Source organism: Ovis aries, chromosome 6 (assembly GCF_016772045.2).
Source record: "Ovis aries strain OAR_USU_Benz2616 breed Rambouillet chromosome 6, ARS-UI_Ramb_v3.0, whole genome shotgun sequence".
Classification (NCBI taxonomy): domain Eukaryota; kingdom Metazoa; phylum Chordata; class Mammalia; order Artiodactyla; family Bovidae; genus Ovis; species Ovis aries.
The window spans coordinates 95,585,064-95,606,436 of record NC_056059.1 but is presented as its reverse complement, the minus strand read 5'-3'; the positions used below and the strand labels follow the sequence as shown (position 1 = coordinate 95,606,436).

Below are 21,373 nucleotides of genomic sequence, written 5' to 3'. Positions count from 1 at the left end.
CACCTGTAGAATGACTACTCTGAAGATGCCCATGGATTAAGTGCATGCTACCCTGAGACCTAAAGGACCATTTGGTTTTGATCTACTGCTTTCTGCGTACCACATACACTTACATACACTTACATACGTACACTATTTAAGAACTATCATCAGCATATGAAGAGTACAGAGGGACTTTTCATAAGAGGAAGGGCAGGGAGAAGAGGAAATTTATTAGGTCTGTATTGTAATACTTCAGGGCTAGTTTTTTCCAAGCCTGTGCAGCTGTTCAGAACTTTAGGGGGCCCTGCAATACATAGACTACCATGGTCATTTCACCTTAATTACTGGAGAAACTCTCCCAAGGGTCTCTTAAAGACTAATGACAGAAAGTCAAAGGGTTCTAGAGCACAAGATACCCTTCCATGCAAGCATCACTAGTAAGAACCAAAAGTGGGCTTTTCACCTGTTGTCCCTGATCCAGGTCTGAAAATCGTTTGTCTTTGGCCACTTGTGAAGATGCTACTTACCCTGCTGCTGAAAAGAATGTTGACATCCCAGACACTGGTTAGCTTCATGGCAGGCATCTCAGTTTAAATGATTTGTGCTGTGATCAAGAAGTGCAACACTTTCCAGATAAAGATTTCCCAAGTAATAATCACCTTGTCTTCTCACTTTTAGGCTCAAAATTGGCTTAGAGTAAATAATACAAGTGGGGCAGGGTTTATCATTTCTCTCTTTTGCAGTTTCTTCTTTGCAGGGGCTCAATGAAAATATATGGTATCTACTCAAAGTATAATCCCATGGACAGAGGAACCATAGGGTTGCAAAGAGTCATACACTACTAAGCAACTGAACACGCACTCAAAAGTGTAGCGTTTAGCTACAAAAAACATTTTAAAACACTTTCCCAATAATTGCTTTGAGGAAAATAGTCATTTATTGTCAAAGCATCCAACATACCCAGATAATCTATAAAGTTTAATAAATCTTTCCAGGGATAAAAGAAACACATAACTATTCAGACTCCATTTCACTGGCACAAAATTACACTTTGTATTAAAAGGAAATACATATTTACATAATGATGACATTCTTCATTGAAGTCCATAATCATTTCATGATACATGCACTTCCCCCTGGAAACTTAAACTGAATGGTTACCTCCTTTTTATTTGTTTTGCTTATTTTTGTAAGAACACAAACTGTAATCAAGAAATGCAGGAAGCATCTCACCCTCCTCCTTTACTTTATATCTAAAATAAATTTTGCCCTTACATATAATTATTACATCTAAACCGTAAGTGCTTAATAATTTAAGTAGAAACGTATGACAAATGCATCAATATGTTGCAATATACGACATTTTTAAAAATGTACCTTTGTTTTTGGGAAAGTGAAAATGCGTGCATTCAAAAGAAAACCCTTCAAACAACCCACCCGATCAAAAATCCACCATCCTGTCTCGTGTGTGTGTGTGTGTGTGTGTGTGTGTGTGTGTGTGTGTGTGTGTGTGGTGTAGGTCACAGGTAAACATCTGGATGTAAGGGTTGGGGGAGACCACGTGTGTGTGCCTGTGTGTGCGCGAGTGTCTCCGGGTGTGATGTTTTCGGTCACAAGGAGGTGGTGGGTGTCCTCGCGTGTTTGTTCCTGCAGGTGGTTTGACTGTGCGTGCGCGCGCGCGCGGAAAGCGGAGGTCCTTTCCGTGTCAATTATGCGAGGTCATGTGCCTGGAGAGGTGGTGGCGCTCCCTGAAAGACTCGTTGCAAATGGGGCACTTGAGTTTCTCCTCCCGCCTCCGCTTCACCAAGGGCTCCATAGCGTACTCCTTTTTGTGATGCGACCTCATGTGGTACACTAGGTCGGAGGTCATGCGGAAGGAGGCATTGCACTTGGCGCACCAGTTCTGCGCGGGCAGACACAGTGAGGTGAACGAGGGCGGCAGCAGCGTGAGCGCCGACGGCAGCTGCAACTGCAGGGGCCCCGCGGCCGCCGCCGCTGCGGCCGCCGCGGCGGCGGAGCTCTTGGGCCAGAAGGCGGTGGCATAGAGGAACGGGCTCTGCTTGGGCAGCCCGCCGCCGCCGCCGCCGTTCGGCAGGGCCCCGCAACCTCCGTTCAGCTCCGCTGCTCCCTGGAGCTTCACGGCCAGCGGGTCCGAGGCGGCGGGGTACAGTCTGGTGGGGCCCACCCCGTCGCCGGGGTGGCACGGCTCGAGAGCGCCTAGCTTCTGGCCCAGCACCAGCGGGGACAGCTGCGAGAAGGAGCGCGCCGGCTGCGAGAAGGCGCTCTTGCGCTCGTCCGCCGCGGCGCCCTGGCCCCCGCCCGCCCCTCCCGCGCCGCCCCCAGCGCCCCCGCCGCCCCCCGCGCCGCCGCCGCCCGCGCCGCCCAGCTGCGGCACCGAGGTGAAGGCGCTGCCCCGCGCCGGGCTGCCGCCCTCCAGCCGGCCTGGCAGCGCGCCCCCGGGCCGCGGGGCCAGCAGCTTCTCGGTGCCGGCCGGGGACGCGGCCACGGGCGTGGAGGAGGAGCCGCCACCGCCGCCCGCGTCCTGCTCCTCGGCGGCCGCGCCCCCGCCGTCGGCGGCCGCCTCCTCCGGCCCCCCGGCCGCCCGGGCCGCCTTCTTCACCTCCACGAAGGCGCTGCGCTTCGCCTCTCCCGTCTCGGGACTGGGCGGCGCGAAGAGGCGGCCGTTCTCCTCCAGGCTGAAGTAGCTGCCCGAGTTGCGGTACTGCTGCGGCGTGCACACCAGGTCCTCCTTGGAGGCGGGCAGGGCCCGCTCGGCGAAGCGGCCCCGACCCCCCACCAGCCCCGCGCCGCCGCCCTCGGTCGCCTCCTCCGGGAACTTCCTCTTCCCTTTGCCCACGCCCGCGGCGGTGCCGTCGGAACTCAGCTCCGCCTCCTGGTGGCCGCTGCCGCCGCCGAGGCTACGCACCGGGGAACAGCTGCTGGCGCCCCCGGAGTTCTCCAGCTCCCGCGCCAGGTTGTGAAAGTCCGTGGACGGCTTCGCGCCGCTGCCGCCACCAGCCGCCGGCGGGTTACCGCTCTCGGGGGAGGGGGCCGGGTAGTGGTGGACCGGACCGGCTTTGCAGAACTTTGGGCCGGGACCCAAGGGTGCCTCCTGCGACTGCTGTTGGTCCTTGCCACCGCCGCCGCCTCCGTGATCCTTGGTACCCACGCCGCCGCCTTGCTCCTCTCGGGGGCTCAGATCAGCGCCGTGAAGTCTCTTGGGGCAGCGGAAGCGCAGATGCGCTACATAGGGGAACTCAAACTGGAAACGTTGGCTGCACTCCAGGCATGTGTAAGGGGACGACCCTGCTTAGTGAGCAGACAGCGCACACACACACACACACGCAACCCACATGATTACTCAGCATCGTCTCTAGGCCAGTTTGCCATCACCCCCTCCACAAATCCACTTTCACCTCTCAGGGTCTGAGTGCCTGAAAACAAGAACATCGGACAAGACCCGGTCTAACTTTCCCTCCAGATTTTAGAGTGCAGGAAGTAAGCCAAGCGTGTCCGGATTCATCCTCACCTAGCTGTCCCAGCTTCACCCCAGACTATATCTCAGAAGCTCTACAAGGCACCCCAAGGGAGGGAAGGCTCGCCCAGGCGCCAGAGTGACCCCGCCGCTCCCCTCCCTCCTCCCCGCCGCTAGCTAAGGGCCCGGACGAAGGTCTTGAGCCAACCTACCATTCATTTTGCTGTGGGATCTAGAGGGGCAGAGCAAGAGTAACTCGGTCAGTTCTTTCCCGTACCAAACTAGTAACTCCTCATCTTTGGCAATCCTGCGGAGAGAGCGGTAAAACAGCTGTCCGTTTTTTATATAGGCTTCAAGGTTCTGCTCTTCTTTATCTCTGGCTGATTGGACCAGACGCAGCCACATGAGACCTTCCGAGGAACCATTCGCCGCTGAGGTGTCTACCTACAGTTTAGAGAAAAGAAAGAATACAAGAAGGAAGGGAATGAGGGAGGGAGACTCTTGTGAGGGAATGAAGCCAAAGGAGCCAGGGCCATTTCAGCTGTTATTTCTCTAAGAATTATTATCTGAGATCAAGCTTCCAAAAACTTGACCCGACTTAACACCCATCCTCATGTTTGCAGCCAGCAGGCAAGATAACATCCTTGGCAAGCTGCATTAATTATACAGATTGTGTGTATGTGTGTGTGTGTTTTAGCCAAAGGGGCAGTGGGGTCTTAGTTGCCAGACCAGGAATCAAACCTGTGCTCCTGTTTTGGAAGGGCAGAGCCTTAACCAGTGGACCACCAGAACAGTCCTGTCTTTTTATATATTGGATGAATATCAAATTAGCAAAAATTTTTTTACAATTCAAATTAGTGCTAAGCTCTTGAGAACTGATTTCTAAATTATCCCACATTGCAAAAGTATGTAGAATTTTGTCTGTTTTAGAAGTGAAAAGCAAACTTAGATTTTAGAAATTATTTTGTGACTTTTGCTCATCTTCCTTATTTTGGCTTAAACAACTAATGGTTCTTTGTAAAGAAAGAATAGAAGTGACAGGACTTTTCACACTCTAACATATGGCTGGAATGATGTTTAATTGTCAAAACACCAACACTTTTAATTAAATACAAACTCTAGACACTAGCTAACTTAACCAGAAAGAGTAATATTTCAGGGAACAGAAGGCTTCTGGGATTGGGAGGCGAATGCACCTAATATTTACAGAAGAGTACTCATAGGAAGTACTTAGTCTACAAATAGCCTCAATCCTGGTGAAATTTCCCACAGAGTTAAGGAAGTGGTGTTCATCTCCAGGAAAGCCCAGAATCCAGGCATTGATTTAGACACATCTGGCATTCAAAATCTAATTTTGTCACTTATTTCCGAAAATCAGTTGACAATACTCTGGAGTTTAATTTTCCTTTTCTAATTTCTGGTGTGTAAAATAGAATTGCATGTATCACTGCATGTTCTCCATGTAGAACCACTCTCAGCTTGTTATTAGAATGATTCTTAGTCTGTTTTTAAGATATTACCCTCATATCCTACAGAACATCAACCAAGACTTACCCGGAAGATATAAGGGACCGTTCTCTTGTCTGTGGACTTCAGAGCTATGAAAGCTATGCTGTCGTACAGGGAAGTATGGCTCAGGACGCAGGGACCAAATATAGCATTCTCAGGGATGTCGCAGGTGGTGTAAACGCTGGTAAAAATATCTGTCAGACACTGCTGGACAGCCTTGGCATCTCCCTCCCAGATGCCTCGCTGGATGCCCGAATCCTCCATCACTGGAGACAGATACACAGGACAATTGAAGCGAATTTACATTCCTCTTTTTGCCTCTCTGAATCCAGGCAGAATGTTCTAACTACTAGACAGATTTTTCTTGAATTTGCTTGTTTTTTGCATCGATCTTATTTCAAAAATAAAGCCGATGGCAGATTAAATCTGGCATATGACAAAGATGCCAAAGAAGAGTACTTTCTTTTCCTTTAAAAATGTAAAGAGAATTGGGGGAGCTAAGTGGACTGACTGCTAGAAAGAAAGACTAGCAGAGCTAGGAAAGAGGAAATGTTTTCTGACTTACCTTAGGGGAGGGTGAGACAGGATGGAGGGGCAGGGGAGATAAGTGGAGAACAAAAGGTTTTTTTTTTTTTTTTTGCTAGCCTATAGACTTTCTAAAGGGAAAGAAACTTCTAACCTTTGGGAGAAAGCTCCTCTCTTTTACTCTTGTGTTTTGAGTTGGGTGTCCGGGAGCTGGTTTTATCTTATTTTTCTTCCAAAGAGGGGAGCAGCACTAGTGAGCAGGCAGAGACAGCGGAGCATGGCGAATGGATTTCAAGTGGAGTGTCAGGGCCACTGATTCCGTGTCAGCTAACCTTTCTCTGCAGCCTACAAGAGGGGACGTGTGTCTGCTCATTACCATAATCCAACACTGTCCCTCGGAGGCTTTAATTAAAAGCAGCAAGCAGAGGTAATTATTTTCTTCTCGACATGCTTATTTATGGATGAGGGTGAATCCCAGTTACCTTGTTATACAAGGGGGTGGGTAGATTCGCATGTGCCTCATGAAGTGAGCAGGTACAGAGCAGGACTGAAGTGTCCCCTGTCTGAAATACTGCGTGTGTAATGACTGGTGAATGTTCGCTCCCCCAGATCGGACCTTGTCTGGGCAAGAGGGGGCAGCCCCGCTTGAGTAGACCTCAGTAGACTCTCCAGCTGTTTAATCTGCAGCAATTCAGAAAGTAATGCCCTGGTGGCGGGCTCTCTTATTATTAAGCTGTCATAAAGACACATTTTGCTTCCTTTGCCATTGTACCCCCCCCACAAGACTTATCATCAAAAAACAAACAAAACATATGTAAAATTTAAAGCAGCTTTGAACTAACTGCATTGTTCACTTTTGCTGACTGATTAGAAGATTCCTCCAAGTTGATTTTTCCCCAATAATGTTGCCATTGGCAGATATTTAAGTATATTTTGTACAGTTTAAGTAGCAGGAAAGGGAAACCCAATTCTTTTCCTAAGAAGCTGTTTTTTCTGGAACAATATTGGTAATGTGCATTTTTATCTTAATGTCTATTAGCCAGTTAATCTTGCAGATGTCATTAGAAGGTAGTTGCTTTCCCCCTCCTTTTCCAGCTAACAGAGCAGGAAACTTTGGTCAGCCTCTTTTCCATTCATTCTACTATCTCCTCCAAATATCAAGTATGGGCTGTATCTGCCAGAGAGGTATCAGAGAAAATATCCGTAAAGTAGAAACTCCCTTTATTATTCTACAGCATTTACCGCTGGGCATTTTACCCCACCCAAGGTAGCCTTTCTGATCTCCAACTGCACATTTAAATGCATTTAAAAAAATCTCTCAGCATCTCTCAGAACCTCCTTTTCAACGGAATTCTATTCTCTCTTTTTCAATTTCCTCAATTCAGTGTTTTATACCCCAATTTTTCTCTTCCTTTTAAAAGTCTCTTTCACACAAACGGCTCATTGTGCCGAGAGGTCGCCCCATCACTTCGGGCAACAGCAGGGACGCAGTCATTAAAATGCAGTCCTACCTAACAATACGGTGAAAAGCTCCTCGCTACGCCGCGCTAATAGGGGTTCGCGTCGCCGCGGCGGCCGCCACGAGCCTCGCGCCGCTCACAATAAGCGCTGGGCGAGAGCCTGGGCTCTGCCGCCCGCGCGCGGTCGTCGTCGCCGCCCAGCCTTTCGCAGCTCTGCATCCTCGGCTAGGCCCGGGTTCCCAGCCGCCCGGAGCATTCTCCCATAGCCGGCCCGGCTCGCCGAAACCCGTCGCTGCTGCCGGCCGCTCACCCTCCCCCGTAGGCAGGCATTGTCTGGCTGCCGCGCGCGCCCCAGTCGCTGGCTTTTTCTTGGGCAAAGTGCTCTCCACCCGCCCCTCCCTTTGTATAACCCTGTTGGCAGTAGCGAGCCCCTCCACAATTATTTCCTCCCCCTCTTCTGGATAATGAGAAGACGGAGGACAGAATTCTCCACTATCCCCACCAAATCTGTCTTCCTCCTCCCGCCTCCCCCACCCCCATCAAGGCAAAGAGACTTACCAGGAATAAGGTCAGGATCAAAGCGCCCCAATAAGGCCACCTGGAACCGGGAGATGCAGACGAGTGTTTCTTTCGCCTATTCTATCAGTGTATTTCCATGTCGAGAGGTGTTGGTGTTGCTGTCAAGTAGGCTCTGCCTAAAGGGAGGAGAGATGGAGAGACGCAGAGAGAGAAACCAGGGAGAGTAGGGAGAGGAGAGAGAAGAGAGTTGTACAGATGGGCCCGATGCAGTGACTGACTGGCACGCAGACACACACTTTTTGTTTGCTGCACATAATCTGCCCAATGACGCGTGACAGCCCACGTCCCCTCCCTTTAACTCTTTGCTGGGCTGGGCGCTCCCTCCGGCGGCGCCGCCTGCCTGGAAGCGGTCTTGCCGGCCTGCCCGCGCCCCGCGCAGCCCCTGAGCGCTTTCCCCATGTGGCAACGCCTCTCGGAGCTCGGCACGGCTCAACTCCTCCGAAAGCCTGGGCCCTCTGGGACTGGTTGGGGGCGGTGATCGGCTTGGGGGTCGGAAAGGGAAGTACCAAAAAGACCTGGAGAGGACCTTTTCCCGTTTCTCTTGGCACCTGAAGAAACCCTGGCAGACGGCTGTCCACTCAGAGCGCTCAAGGACCCCGCGCGCTTTTCCCCCGAGTCTGAGTTCTCTGGAGGGGAAGGGGGAGTTGTGGATTAGCCCCTCCAGCCAGCAGCTGATACGCGCAGCTAGTTGCCTAGGAGGGTGACAAACCCTCACCAGCGTTCTCCAGGAGCGCTCACACTACCAAGCCCCTAATTAGGAGCAAGACTCAAAAAGGATGCGCTTTGGTGATAACTTGGCTCAGTCCTCCCTTGAACACGGTGATGGGTAAGGGGGATGCAGCAGAGACGCCGCCAGACCTCCGAAGGGGATTTATGGGGGTCTTTTGGTCCCAGTACACAAGTAACGGGCGGGAGAAGGGGTGAGGAGGAAACGGGTGGGAAAGAAAAATCCAGATTGTGAGACGCAAGCTCTTCCTGCGCTTCCGCCCTCAGCCTGGCGCGTCCGCCTAGTCCCCAAGGGGGTCCCCTGCCAGCGAGCCGGTATTCTAAGCCCCCCGGGGGTGGGGAAGGTGAATTAAAAGTAAAAATTATTACCGAGATGGGCTCCGGAGAGCTTTTCACGTCAAGCAGGTGGTGGAAGAGTGGATGGAGTGGCTGAGGCCGTCTCGGGAGCCTCGTTTTTGCGCTAAGCCACTTAGAGGCGCTGGCTTGCCCCTTTAGTGCAGCATCTGATGCTAATGACTGGAAGTCTTTAACACCCTGCAAGTTGACTCCTTCTGCAGGATTCCGCCACACATTTTCGTTGGGGGATCTCGGGGTTCCTTTTCGACATTCAACTCTCTGCTCCTAAGGGAAGAAAGACCTTTTGAGTGGTATAGACAGTCCTACTCCTTCAACCCCACCCACACCACCACTACATTGAAGAGGGCAATCCATTAGCTTTAGGATAAATCCGACGAGTAGCCAGTTAAAGTGGCCAGGACTTGAGGAGACAGCCTAGTTTGTATCCTGTGTTCAAACAAGGTAAGTGGATTGGGGGTTGGCGAAGAGCAGCTTAAAAGGAAAAGGTGTGTACTTTGATACTCTGAGACCTCCCTTCGGAACCCAGTGAAGCAACCAGGCACGGAGCATCTTTACCCCTGGCTCCCACAGTACTAGGAGGCCTGGAAAGAATTCTGCATAGGAGAAATTAAAAAGTAGTGCGAGGAATTTCCCACTGAGTTTTCCTGTCACCCCCGCTCCTCCCCTCTCTTTTCATCCAGCCCTGGCCAGCCGCCGCGCTCCCCGCCCCCCTCCCTCTCCGCCCCCTACACATAAATTCGGAATCCTTCAGATCAGACAGGGCCCATTGCCTAAACTGGGACTTGGAGAAAGAGAGGTTGCAAAATCGCCATATACTAGGAAGTAAAGGGAGAATTCGCCCTTAATTTTCAACTTTTCAAAGAAACCTCAAACTGCAGTTGCCTTCCATCTGAACGTATCTTTTCTCTTATACTTATCCATACTTTAAAATAGTTTGGCTAAGGGCAACTCATGTAATGACCAAGGCTTAATGCTGAGAGTTTTCATATGTGTCTATATAAAAATCTGCAAAGTTATTTAGTCAACCAGTTGGCTTATAACTGGATGCTCCATTCATTATTCCCCTCATCTGATTCACACACACACACACACACACAAGCATCCCTCATCACTTGTTTAAAGAAAGGGTGATGGGATTAGAAATGTCAAAAGAATTATCTCAAACATCTGAAAAATAACTTGCAGTGTTGAAGAATTCACTTAAGTGAATTCAGAGAAGGAAGAAGGTGTAAACAACAGCAAATTAAGATAAAGAAGTAGCCATAATAGGGTTGTGGCCCAAGAAACGACAGCAAAAATGTGTGTGGGGGGCAGGGGGAGGTGGCAAGGGATGGGGAATGGGGGTGGGGGAGTGCAGTGTTTTCGAACTTAATTCCTAAACTGTAGAACAAAACACTCCTCAGGGCCTTCTTTTACTGTTTTTGTTTGTTTTTTAAGAAAACAGGAAGTTTGCTTTTCCCAGGAAAAGTCATCTGTCCATGCAAACCACTTAAAAAAAAATCTTTTTACATATTGTAAGTATAAAAAGATCTACCCCAAAATATAAGCATTCTGGAAAACCTTAGAATCTAAATGGCAGAAAGCATTTTTCTTTTCCCTGGCCTTTCCTTTCTTAAATATAAAGGGCATTTGGACTATGTCTTCTTTGAAGTACTGAAACCTCCAATCTGTATAAAATAATAAATATTTTTGGCACTGAAATTGGGGGTGAGGGAGCTTAGCTTTCCAAATGTCAAGCTAGAAAATAACTAAGATTCTATACATCAGAGAGAGATGTATTGAGAATCAGCCATCTGATTCCCTCAGTCTCACTTATCTTGCCCCCTAATTAGATTTCCCCTACTGATTTTAGATAAAAGTCCCCAAATAAAAAAAAAATTTCCTACATTTTATGAATCCCACCAACTCTTTGTCTTATGTATTAAATGAATCACACAACAATAACAAACCCCACAAATATAGGTAAGAGTAAGTTTGAAATTCCTACTTTGAGGGTTTTCTAGTATTTTAAGTACAACATATTTTGCTAGGTAGTATAAGTGACCTAAGTGAAAACTGTTAATTGGAGGTAAAGAAAATCTACAACTTACTTTAATTTCTCTAGAAATCTATGGGCTAAAATGGAGCATAAACCACTTTGAAATCATCATGAATTATTACTTACTGGAATTCACTGATACTAAATGAAGGGTTGAAGCATTTATTCAGCCTCAAACAGTACTATAAAAATATATCTCGGTCAATTCTTTTTATCTAATTCACATGGAACAATGGGTTTATGCATATATTTAGAGCTCTCTTCCTTGGGATTTTATTTCCAATTAAATGATTAGAGGGATGACAATAAGAGTGAGGGTATTTGCCTTGCCCCACTTTAACAAGGTTTCTTGGAGTTATGGCAGAAAATACATGTGTAGACAACTGCAGTATTGTTTTGGAAGAGAAGGCTGGAGAGAGGCTGATGAATGATTCCGGAGGTGGTGCCTTTTATGACCTAAGTGAGAGGGTGGAGAAAGGGTAAGAAAGGAAATCTGATACTTGAGAGTGTTACAATGGAAATGTCCTTTTTCCTCCCAGGGTAGAGAAAGAGGGCCTCAAATATGTCAACTTGTGTGATAGGAGGCAGGTACAGTCTCCAAGAATAACTCACTCAGAAGGATTATTACTTTATAAGAATGAAACACATTATTTTTCTTTCTCTCTCCCTTTCCAAGTCCTGGCTCATCCCCCTCCAATCATATCTCCAAATCACTACACCAGCAAAGACTTAGTTTGAAATATATAGGTATATAATATTATATATTTTCACACTGGAAGACAAAATGATGCCAAAGAAGCAGATAGATGGTGGAGACTTTTTCCTAAACTTATTAGCTTCCTACAGGGAGGTATCTGGAAGGAGCTATGGGGAGATTGGGGGAGACAGATTATGGAACTTCATGGAGGGGTACTGCACTGCCCTAGCCTTACCAAGGAGGATAAAGAACTTTCTAAGGGATAAGTTAGAGGCAAGAAGAGGCAATTGGCTGAACTGGATAAAGGTTTACAGGAATGGGGATGGGGCACTTTGCTTTATATAAATATTCATGGCAAAATCAGTCTGGGTCTGTTCCTCACCAAGGCTTACAGCAGATTCAATAGGTTATAAATGAATTAATGTTTCCTAGGCTCATTCTAGGACAGCCAGAGACTCAAACGATGGATAATTTTGTAGCCTGTGAAGAGGGACTCCAGGCTTCCAACTGCAGGGATCATTACTCCTCACTCACATTTTTCTCTCTTTAGCTCTTCCTCTTTCTCAATAGATGGTAACTGTTCTTAATCCTGTTGCTACAACTGCAATCATCATTATAGCTATAAAACCTTCTCTCTGAGGGATCTCAGGTTCCATTTGCCCTTCCTTCTGTTGGAGTTCAGCTTAGAGCTGGATAGCCTTTGTGCAATTCAGTTTCTCTCCTGGATCTAAGCTGTAGTAGATGGTTTAAGGGCTTCTGAAAATGACTTCTGGCAGAGCAAGGAAACTGCGGTGATCCTGAAGGCAACCACTATATGAATTGAATGCCTCATGCTCACCTGTGTGAATGTAACCTGTGAACCAGATCTACTATCCAGTATCCTGGCCCCCTGCATTCTCCCAGATTTTATACCCCTCCCAGGTGACTAGATATCTAGCAAGGAATATTCTGTCTAATCCTCAGGTTACAAAGTCCTCCCCAGAGTCATACATACAGTCCTTGAATATACCTTAGTAGATGGAGTAGGGTTGTTGTTTACCCGCTAAGTAGTGTCAGACTCTTTTGTGACTCCATGGACTGTAGCCACTCACCAGATTCCTCTGTCCAAGGGATTTTCCAGGCAAGAATACTGTAGTGGGTGGCCATTTCCTTCTCCAAGGTGGAGTAGGGTAGGAGGAAGGAAATGTAGACAGGGCCATAGTCAGCCCCTCCTTATCTTCTGGGTCAGGGTTTCCAGACAGATAGGGGACCAAGGGATGTCCAGCAGTCTCAGATGGAGGGAGCATCAGATTTTGAGAAGACTGACTCTAGGCCTTAGGAAGGCTACCAAGTTGAGAGGCTCTAAATAAAATTTCTTTACACAGCCAAGACAAGGGAATTATCCCAATACTCAGCACCTGACTTCTACCTCTTTTCCCCTTTATTTTAGGCTTCCCAGGTCGTGCAGTGGGTAAAGAATCCACCTTACCAATGTAGGAGCCTCAAGAGACAAGACTCCAGTTTGACCCCTAGTTTAAAAGAGAGATACTTACTGAAGTAGTGGGTTCATACTAGGCAGATTTGACTCCCTGGCACCTGATCACAGCTAACCTTTGAGCAGCATATAGCATTCCTCTCCTGGGAAGGGGGTCTTGTCAGAATGCATGCACACCCAGGACTTTCTAGCTCAGAATCTATCCATGGCATACTTTCCTGAAGCCTGAGGAGACTTCTGATTTTCTCTAACAAAAAGGGAGGCAAAAAAGAACACGAATGAAAAGGATAGGGGCAACAGATATCCATCGTTCACCACAACAGGGACGACTCACATTACTTTGTTAAAGCCTTGGAAATAGTTTAATTTTTTCACAGACTATGTCCTCATACACAAACTGCTTCCCTGGTCATCTTGCAAATTGGATTGTTTGAGTGAAAATTATCTTTCATGATTTCAATTCAAATGAGTTGCATGTATTTCATAATTTAATCTGGGGGTATTAATCTAGCACCACAGGAGGAATGTCTCCCAAAATAGCATATGGAAGGCCTAGAACATTTTCATCAGCACGAAAAAACGATCAGTGTAGGCCTCGAACAATAGTAATATCATCACCACTATAAGCAATATTGTATATACATTACAAAGTGGCAAAAATGATAGGACTGAAGCTTGTATTTGTTCTCTTGTACTAATACTTTCTTACTGAAAAGCCAACTTCCACATTGATTTGCTAGTCTTCTGGTGATGTAATATAAAGGTAACCAAGATATAACTCATAATGTCCTCTAAAGTTTTAAAGAAAACCCATACTTTAAAAATAAATAATATCCAGAATTGTGAAAAAAAATCCACAAATTCCTAATAAGAATAAATACACTGAATTTAAAGACCTGAATGTTGAGTTTCCTGAAGACATAGAATCCAATTATGTCTGAACAATTTTATACCTGATTAGACATGGTCATGTATGTGTGTCTGTGTGTGTGTGTGGGGGGGGTGGCGAGGGGAAAGAAGGAGAGATTTTTCTTGGCTGCATGTCTACAAAGTAGTCTCTTCTTGTTGCATGTTTTCATGTAAGATGGTTTTGAGAAAATATGTGACATCGTATAGGAAAGCAATTGCTCCCAGAGAGCCAAAACAATAGAGTTCTGAAGAATATGTTATATATATATCATTCTAGTAACAAGTATCTAGTGTATGTAATCAGGCCTCACAGTGTTATCTACATTCTAGAGTCAGTTTACCTGAGGTACTAGGAAGTTTCCAAGGAGCTTCTGAACTTGTGAAAATGTCCTGGGGAAAGTCAGTGCTCTGAGAATGCAGGCAGTTCCATTTCTTATCTGGGGGACTGAATTAGTTTTTCTATCTCTAAAGCCACTCACAGCTAGGTTAGGCCGGACATTTGGGCCTCCAGGCAAGGCAGGGAAATGTTTGCTAGCCTAAGACAATTCTTGATTATCTCGATTCTCCGCAGCAGTCTGCAGGTCTCACAGTAAAGGGGGACAGAGCTACAAGTGCAGAGAAAGCCAAATGACAGAGATGAACTTGGTGGGCTAAGGAGGTCTCCTCACGATGGACCCAAAGAGAGCATTACCCGGACAGTACCACAGAGGGCAGACAACACTCCCATTACATTTGGAGTGACACGGCAGAACCAGACAAGCTTTCGGCGGAGGATTACTTTTTCAGAAGCAGCGCTAGCAAGCCGGCCACATTGAGCAGGAAGAAGCCACGCAGCGCTCCCAGTGCGGGGACAGACACGCCCCGGCCTAAGGTGGGAGGAAGTGCAGTTAAGCCCCCTCCCCTCCAAGTGTTCTGCCAGTCTCCTACGGCCTCCCTGGAATTAGCGCCAACTCTGGCCTCCTGCTAAACAGCTAATTTCCCCGTGGAAAGGCTTCTAGAGCGCTGGGCTTTTGGGTACCGCAGCTCCCCCCACCATGCCCCTCTGGGCGGTCCTCACACGGCGCCCCTATCCCCTTTTCCCAGGGCCTGTGTTCAGATCTTTCCCAGGGTCTGTGTTCAGATCTTTCACTAGCTGAGCTGCCCGTGACCTCTCCCAGCCTTGGATTTTCTCCTCGGGCGAACTAAGGCTGGCCAGAGCTGCCTCCGGGGTCGCGGTGAGGACTCTGAGGAAACCAGGGCGAGCGCGCTTTGGAAAGCCAGTTGCTGAGCAGATGGTAAGGGATTACTTCCAAGAGCCGGAGTTAGTTTCATTTCAGCCTTGGCCTTCCCAGAGAGGTCTCAATGCCTTCATAAAGGAACGTTCTTTTCAGACATCTAGAGAGGTGACCCGAGAAGGACCACCAACAACTCAAGTTTAGACCACGACCCCATCAGAGCAACTATTTCTGTTCGAATCCTGGCCCCTGACGCGTGTCAGGAATTTAACCGGTCCGTGCTTCAGGCCTCTTCTGTGAACCAAGGGTAATAAAGACAGCTCTTTTTATGAAGTTACTGTGAGGGCTGAGTTGATATTTAGCAAGCTCAGAGAACAATGCCTAACACACATTAAACACCTATTTCAGTGCTGGCTACTCTTACTGATAGTAACACTGCCTTGGCTTCCTTTTCAGAAAATTTAAGAATTGTACTATGCCTCCGCTTTCAAAGCCACTCAGTGAAGGCTGAGGATTTCTCGATGTTTCTAACAGGAAGGAAGTCCTGGAGGATACAGTAAGAAGGTATGAGGGATGTGTCCAGGTGTTCAGGGATCCCTAAGGGCCCAAACATAGACTTTACGGTAGAACGAGCGGTTTTTCCGGCCGGGATCCTGGGAGATTGGACTTCTATCCCTCATTTCGGCTGTGAGTCTTTTCTTTAGACCTGGCAGAGGCGCACGTTGGAAACGCGGGCAAGTCAGGGCACGCGACCCCGTGGGCTGATGAGCCTGGGAACGCAGCGCTGACCGACTCAAGTGCCCTGGCCAGAATGCCAGAGCCGGGCGGGGCGGAGGAACCTGAAGCCCCGGCCGCCGGCCACGACCGGTACTCAAGGCCTGGGAGCAGCGCGGCCCTTTCTCTTCCACAAAGGGCTGAGGCGCAACCGTGGGGCTCAGGAGCAGGTGGCCCTAAGACCGGGCGGGCATTCCTGGACCTCCCCTACACAAGCCAGCGTTCGTAGCAGCCGGACCTGCACTACAGCCGGGCCTCAGCCACGTGGTCGCACCCTGGCCCCGCCCCCGACGTCCACACGCAGTCCGCGCGGGGCCTTGTGGGCCGTACGGCACCCCCTAGTCCCAGGCCAGGGCTTGGGGCAAAGCTTCGTTGCCCCTGTCCCTGCTGCTTTCCGGCTTCTGCAGTCGCAATGCCTTTGCCCCAGGCCTACAGTCTCATGAACCCTCTGCCTGGGCAGGGACAGGTAACAGAGGTCAGTGTGGGCTCTTTCCTCTGAAGGGTCCTGGAACCATTGGACCAAAATTTGGGATCCTAAACACTTAGATTTGAACCCCGAGTCTGCAGTCTACTACATTTCGTGTGCCTTTGAGCACACACTTAACCTCTCTGAGGTCTAATTTCCTCGTTTGGAAAATAGCAGAAACACCATTGGTCTCTTAGAGTCACTATGAATATTGTAAAAGCAAGCCTGGGTTCAGAACCCAGCTGGCCCAGTTGCTTGGGTTAGCTTCTCTGTTCTCCTGTTTCCTGTGAAGGAAGGGGATCTGTGAACTAGGGTTGATAATCCTTAACTCAAAGGGTTGTAAGAATTAGAGGTGATAAGCCTGTTGGGGGCATTTAGTCTATCACATGGTAAGAGCCTAAACAGTTAATTATTTAAAGCATCTCAGTGTCTGCCACTTTGAAATGCTGGGTAAATACAGTTTTTTAATCTTAGTTCTCCTAATCTTTTTATCCTCTTCAGAGAGAAGCGATGTAAAGGTGCATGTGGCCATGTTGGGTGGTAGTTCACACCACTGGGAAGAGGCAGCTGGTGGCAGTTAATCAGGTGACACTTATGAAAGCTACATGCCTTTCCTTCTGGCTCTTCCTCTTCAGTTTCTAGGGACAAGGTAAAAGAATAGGAAAGGCAGGGAAAAGGAGCTTAGAACATGGAAGATGCTCAACAAATGTGTCTTGAGTAGAGAATGGCATTTCAAATATCGAGACAAAGGGTCTGTTGGGAATGGAATAGGAGACCCAGAATTGGTGCATCTCTCTGCACCTGGCTGCCAGTAGGCATGTTAAGAGCATTTCTGTGTGACATTCTGTTTTTGGCTTCTGGGAGGGGAAGATACAGGGGTGAAATATCTTGGGGGTGAATGAGACCTTTAATGGAGGGATGGGATCTATATATTCTCCAAAGCTTGAAAATCCAATTTAGAGTCCAGGAGCTTACATTCATAGGCATCCCTTAGTCATCTTTAAGGCTCAGACCCTTTCAGTGGATGAAAGCACAAGTATATCACCATATGCTTTATCACTTGCCTCATTCTCTCAACACCAGGGTCCTCTGATTTTTCAGATGGGATCACTGATATGCTTTTTTGTTCTCCATAGATAATAGGATAATGGAGGATGATGCTGTACCAGGAACTAACAATCCATCGGCGGAAACATGGCCCCAAACAGCATTCAAGACCATACCCTTCTGCTTTATTCTTAAGGACAAAAAATACTGATGCAGCAACAGCAATCTAAGGTATTTCATAAACTTCTGGCTCTTCCTCTGCTCTCCTCTAAGACCTTGACTAAAAAGCATTGGAATAGAAAGGAGAATGAAATGAAATAAAACCATATCCTCAGTGTTTTACTGCTCCCCCCTCACCCCCCCCCCCACCATTCCAGGGCAAAGGCAACAACTGGTGAGAAGGAGCTGCAACTTAGAAAAGATTTATTTTTCCTGGCCATAAATCTCATCCCCTTGTTCCTCTGCCCAACGAAGCATGCTAAAGTCCTTTTCCATAAAGTATTCAGTATTAGAGCCACAAAGCTCCCCCAATCAGTAGCCATCTGCTTCTACCATAACTGCTGCTCCTGAAGCAGGGAGAGCAGCAGCAGAGAAAGGGCACCACTGTTAGGCTGCTGGACAAATGAGGAGACTGAATAGCTTTGGTTTGCCTTGTGTATCTGTATCTATAGAGACAGGAGAAGAAAGGCCGCATTATATTGATACAACAATTGTAAAACAAAACACGGAAGAGGCATCTAAAGGGCAATATCGCATGCATCAGGGGTCTCCAGATAAAAGGGGAACTAACAGATTTATAGAAACCTTTAATTGGTTTTCAATTGAAAGCTAAAGAGGCTGGGGCGAAGCTGTGAAGAGTGGCAAAGTGCCCCCCTTCAGCCGTCTGGGAGGCGTGATCGATTTCGTGGAGGGCGAAAAGAAGAACCCGGAACCCTCCCGGCGCCTGGGAGAGGGCAGGGAACAGCTCCGCGTGAGGAGCTTTACTCTGGGGCCAGGGAGTAACTGATTTGATCTTAATAACAGAATTTCTCAATCTTTCTCTCTCTCCTTCCCTAGCTTCTTTCCTTCCTCCCATCCTCTTTCAAACGGGTAGGCAAATGGAGAGGGAAGGAAAGGATGCAAGAGTAAATCTAAGTTTCCATCTCCGGAAGAAATAGACCCCAACCTGAAAACACCAAATTCTGCCGCTAGAAAGGAGGCAGAAACAGGGAGTCCCGCCCTCACCCTATCCCAGTCTTGTCCTCTCTCCCTCTCTAGACCCAAACAGGAAAAGCTAAACTTCACTGGAGACTGTGCACTCGGGAGAAGTCTTTGCTCGAGCCCACTGGGCAGGTTTCCGAGCGGGTCTCTCCTATCTGCAGGCACCGCGCGCCTTCGCTTAACCCCTTCCTGTCCGACCGGCGCCGTCGCCACCCCCGCCCCGCAACCGCCTCCGCGGACGGTGCCCACCCACACAGCAGTCCCAGACGTCCGTCCGTCGGCCCCTGAGGCTAATTTATTGGCCCGACCCTCCATTATCTTTTTCGATTTCCTAATTAATCAAAGATAAAAAGCAATGGTGCAAATTACGATTATGAGGGAACTAGAGGACGGTTTTGAATAAAACGGGAGACGGGAAACGTGATTGATTGAACGACAGGAGGGTGGAGAGGGAAATGTCAAGTGTGAGGAACAGGCCTCAGGGGATGAAACCTTGACCCCCTCCGTCTAGCGAGCTGACCCCCTCTGCCTGCCTTAGCGCCGTTGCCACGGGTTAGCTCCAAAGGAGGTCACTTGTGTCCGAAGGCTTCGGAGGAAAGAGAACTGGATTTCCTCTGGGCTCCAACCTCCCTGGGCGCCTGCCGCCTAGCTCACTCGACCTTCCCCACACCGGCCCACTCCGCAACAGTCCCTACAGGAATTTCAGGGCTCCTGGCCGGCGATCCCACTCTATGGCAGGAGCACCTCCGGACTGACATAAACCCCCATTATTGCGATGCTGTGTCGCGTCGCCAGTCTCTCACGGTTTTCTGTCTGTCTTCGGGTATTCCTCTGGCGAAGCCAGGCCAACTCTTCGTGAAATTGCAGGAAAACAAGTCTAGTAGGTCAGAGATTGCATTTGCTCGTGCAAGGGATTAATAGAGCCCCTGTCTGATGCTGCCTTGCAGAATTACGTTCGGGATTAAAAGGCAGACACGGCACGGGCACACATTTTGCTTTTTCTGGTGGTTGTGATTAATATTTCCGAGGGGATTTGTACTGGGAGCTTACGGGACGCACTCTCGGGGGTCTAATGCCAGACGATCGCGCGCAGGGACCGGCAGGGGGCCTGTGGGCACGCGCGCAACCCCTGGGGGAATTAGAGGGGATGCCAGGCGCCGAGACCTTTTAGCGCCTTCCCCCCTCTACCCTGATACCAGCACAATTTTTACGGAAGACCGCAGGGAGGACTGTCCGGGGAGGCGGACTTTAAAGTCTTATCGGGCTTTTTATACGGGAAAATGCCCTTGAAGGGTCCTGACTCTAGGGTGGGAGAAAAGGGCTCAGTGCCAGGCCGTTGAACTTCATACATCCGGCCGGTAAAGAGAATTTCGTAGTCCGTGTTCAGGGGAAGCACTGCTCCTAAACGCATCACTCCCCTCCCCAAGTGAGTCAACGGACCCAGGTCAGGAAGAGGGTGATCTCAACCCTTTCGAACCGCCATTCTCAGAGCTGCTTTCGGGGGGCCCACCAGGATGCACCTGCGGAGGGGAGCTAGCGCCTAGGCACTAAATACACCCCCCTTCCCATCTTCCCAGGAGGCGGACAAAGCCTCACCGCGCGGGTGAAGGGACCGGGAAAGGAGAGGAAAGGTCCAGGATGAGCAGGCGGGGAGAAGAAAGGGAACCTGGCAAGCGAGAAGGGGAAAAAAAGACAGGCAAATAGGAAGCGAGAGAGAAGAGCGGAGAAAAGTGAGGAAGCGGGTGGTCGCAGTTGGTGGGCATTACCGCTCTCCGGCAGAAGGGGGCACCTCTCGGGCCGGGACAGCCTTCCACAGGGCCGGGGCGGGACGTCCGGGAGGAACCCGCCCTCGGGCAGGGGGTCCGGGGTGCGGGGCGCCCCCTCCTGGAGGCCGCGCGGCGCTCACCTCGGCGGTCCCGCGGGTGCTGGGGTCGGCGCCGGCTCGGCCCGCGGCGCCGGGGACCTGGAGGTGGTGCGGGGTAGGGAAGTCACGAGACGGAGGCGGTGTGAGGGTGCCAGGGCGGCGGGCCGGCTCCCTCCCCTCCCGCGCTCTACCCCGCGCGCTCCTCACCTGGGGCCTGGTGGGCTCCTTCCCCGCGGGCACAGCTCTGGCGCGCCCCTCGGCGGCCCGGCTCCTACCCCAAGCCGAGCCGGCGTAGGAACCCGCCCTCCTGGCGGAGCGGTCGCGGTCTCCGCCGCCGCAGCAGCTGGGAGGGAGGGAGCGACCGGCGGCTGCTGCCGGGCGGCGTCTGGGGGCCGCGAGCCGAGCGCTAGGAGCCGCCATCTGGAGCCTCGGCTGCGGGCGGGGGTGCGGGTGCCAGGGAAGGGGCCGGGCGACTGGGCCCGGGGCGCGCGAGGGGCTGGGGTCCGAGCGGCGTGGGAGCGGAGGCCTGGGGGTGTGATGGGGAATGTGCGGGAGGGGGAGCAGAGGCCTGCCCCCTTTCGAGCCCCCCTTGAATCCCGGGGCAGTCCCGACCCGGAGGTCTAGCGAAAGAGCGAGACACCCGCGTGGCAGTCCCTCCCCCTCGCGGGGTGGAGAGCTGAGGGGGGGAGGGCGGTGTGGGGACCAAAACACTCTTACACGCTCACACACCCGCTGCCCATCAGAAGTGGTTTTCTCATTTCCCTTTCCTCCCACCTTGTCCATCCCACTCCAGGAAACAGTCCCCTCCACACGGCGTGGAGTTTTGGACACCTCCACATCACTCCAGAGAACTTTTTCAGCCAGAACGTGGGACAGACACTGACAGGATACCATCCTTGGGGATAAATACCATCTAGTTTCCGGTGGGCGGTGGAAAAGGAAGGGGGTGGTGGGGTGGGGGGAGCGCATTCTTGCACTTTTAGCGTAGGGTGGAGGGGGGCGCGGAGGATAGGGAATGTCATTTCTCCCCCCCCCCCCCTCTCTTTTTTTGTATTTCAGCTTTAATGTTTTTATATC

At 49.9% G+C, this 21,373-nt stretch overlaps 1 protein-coding gene across 4 annotated transcripts; it reads right to left on the bottom strand.

Moving 5' to 3' along the window:
* Nucleotides 1-896: 896 nt before the first annotated feature.
* On the bottom strand, nucleotides 897-20,945 carry PRDM8 (PR/SET domain 8). Of its 4 annotated transcripts, XM_042251546.2 has the most exons (7): nucleotides 20,199-20,266; nucleotides 8,626-8,877; nucleotides 8,046-8,156; nucleotides 7,510-7,646; nucleotides 5,012-5,232; nucleotides 3,670-3,901; nucleotides 897-3,288 (listed from the first exon to the last, which is right to left on the bottom strand). In XM_042251546.2, exons 5-7 carry the CDS (start codon nucleotides 5,228-5,230, stop codon nucleotides 1,688-1,690), a joined length of 2,052 nt encoding a protein of 683 aa, XP_042107480.1. In that variant the 5' UTR covers nucleotides 5,231-5,232; nucleotides 7,510-7,646; nucleotides 8,046-8,156; nucleotides 8,626-8,877; nucleotides 20,199-20,266; the 3' UTR covers nucleotides 897-1,687. The 4 variants fall into 4 exon arrangements, with proteins under 4 accessions (XP_042107480.1, XP_014952062.2, XP_042107479.1 ...); XM_015096576.3 differs by lacking the exons at nucleotides 8,046-8,156; nucleotides 20,199-20,266 and adding an exon at nucleotides 20,504-20,945; XM_042251545.2 differs by lacking the exon at nucleotides 8,046-8,156 and having other exon boundaries at nucleotides 14,073-20,266.
* Nucleotides 20,946-21,373: the final 428 nt, after the last annotated feature.

Coding starts and splice junctions, on each gene's coding strand:
- PRDM8 (XM_015096576.3), bottom strand. CDS start 5,230: ATGGAGGATTCGGGCATCCAGCGAGGCATCTGGGAGGGAGATGCCAAG. Junction 3,902..5,011: donor CGGTCCCTTATATCTTCCGG/GTAAGTCTTGGT, acceptor TCTAAACTGTAG/GTAGACACCTCAGCGGCGAA. Junction 3,289..3,669: donor ATCCCACAGCAAAATGAATG/GTAGGTTGGCTC, acceptor CTCACTAAGCAG/GGTCGTCCCCTTACACATGC.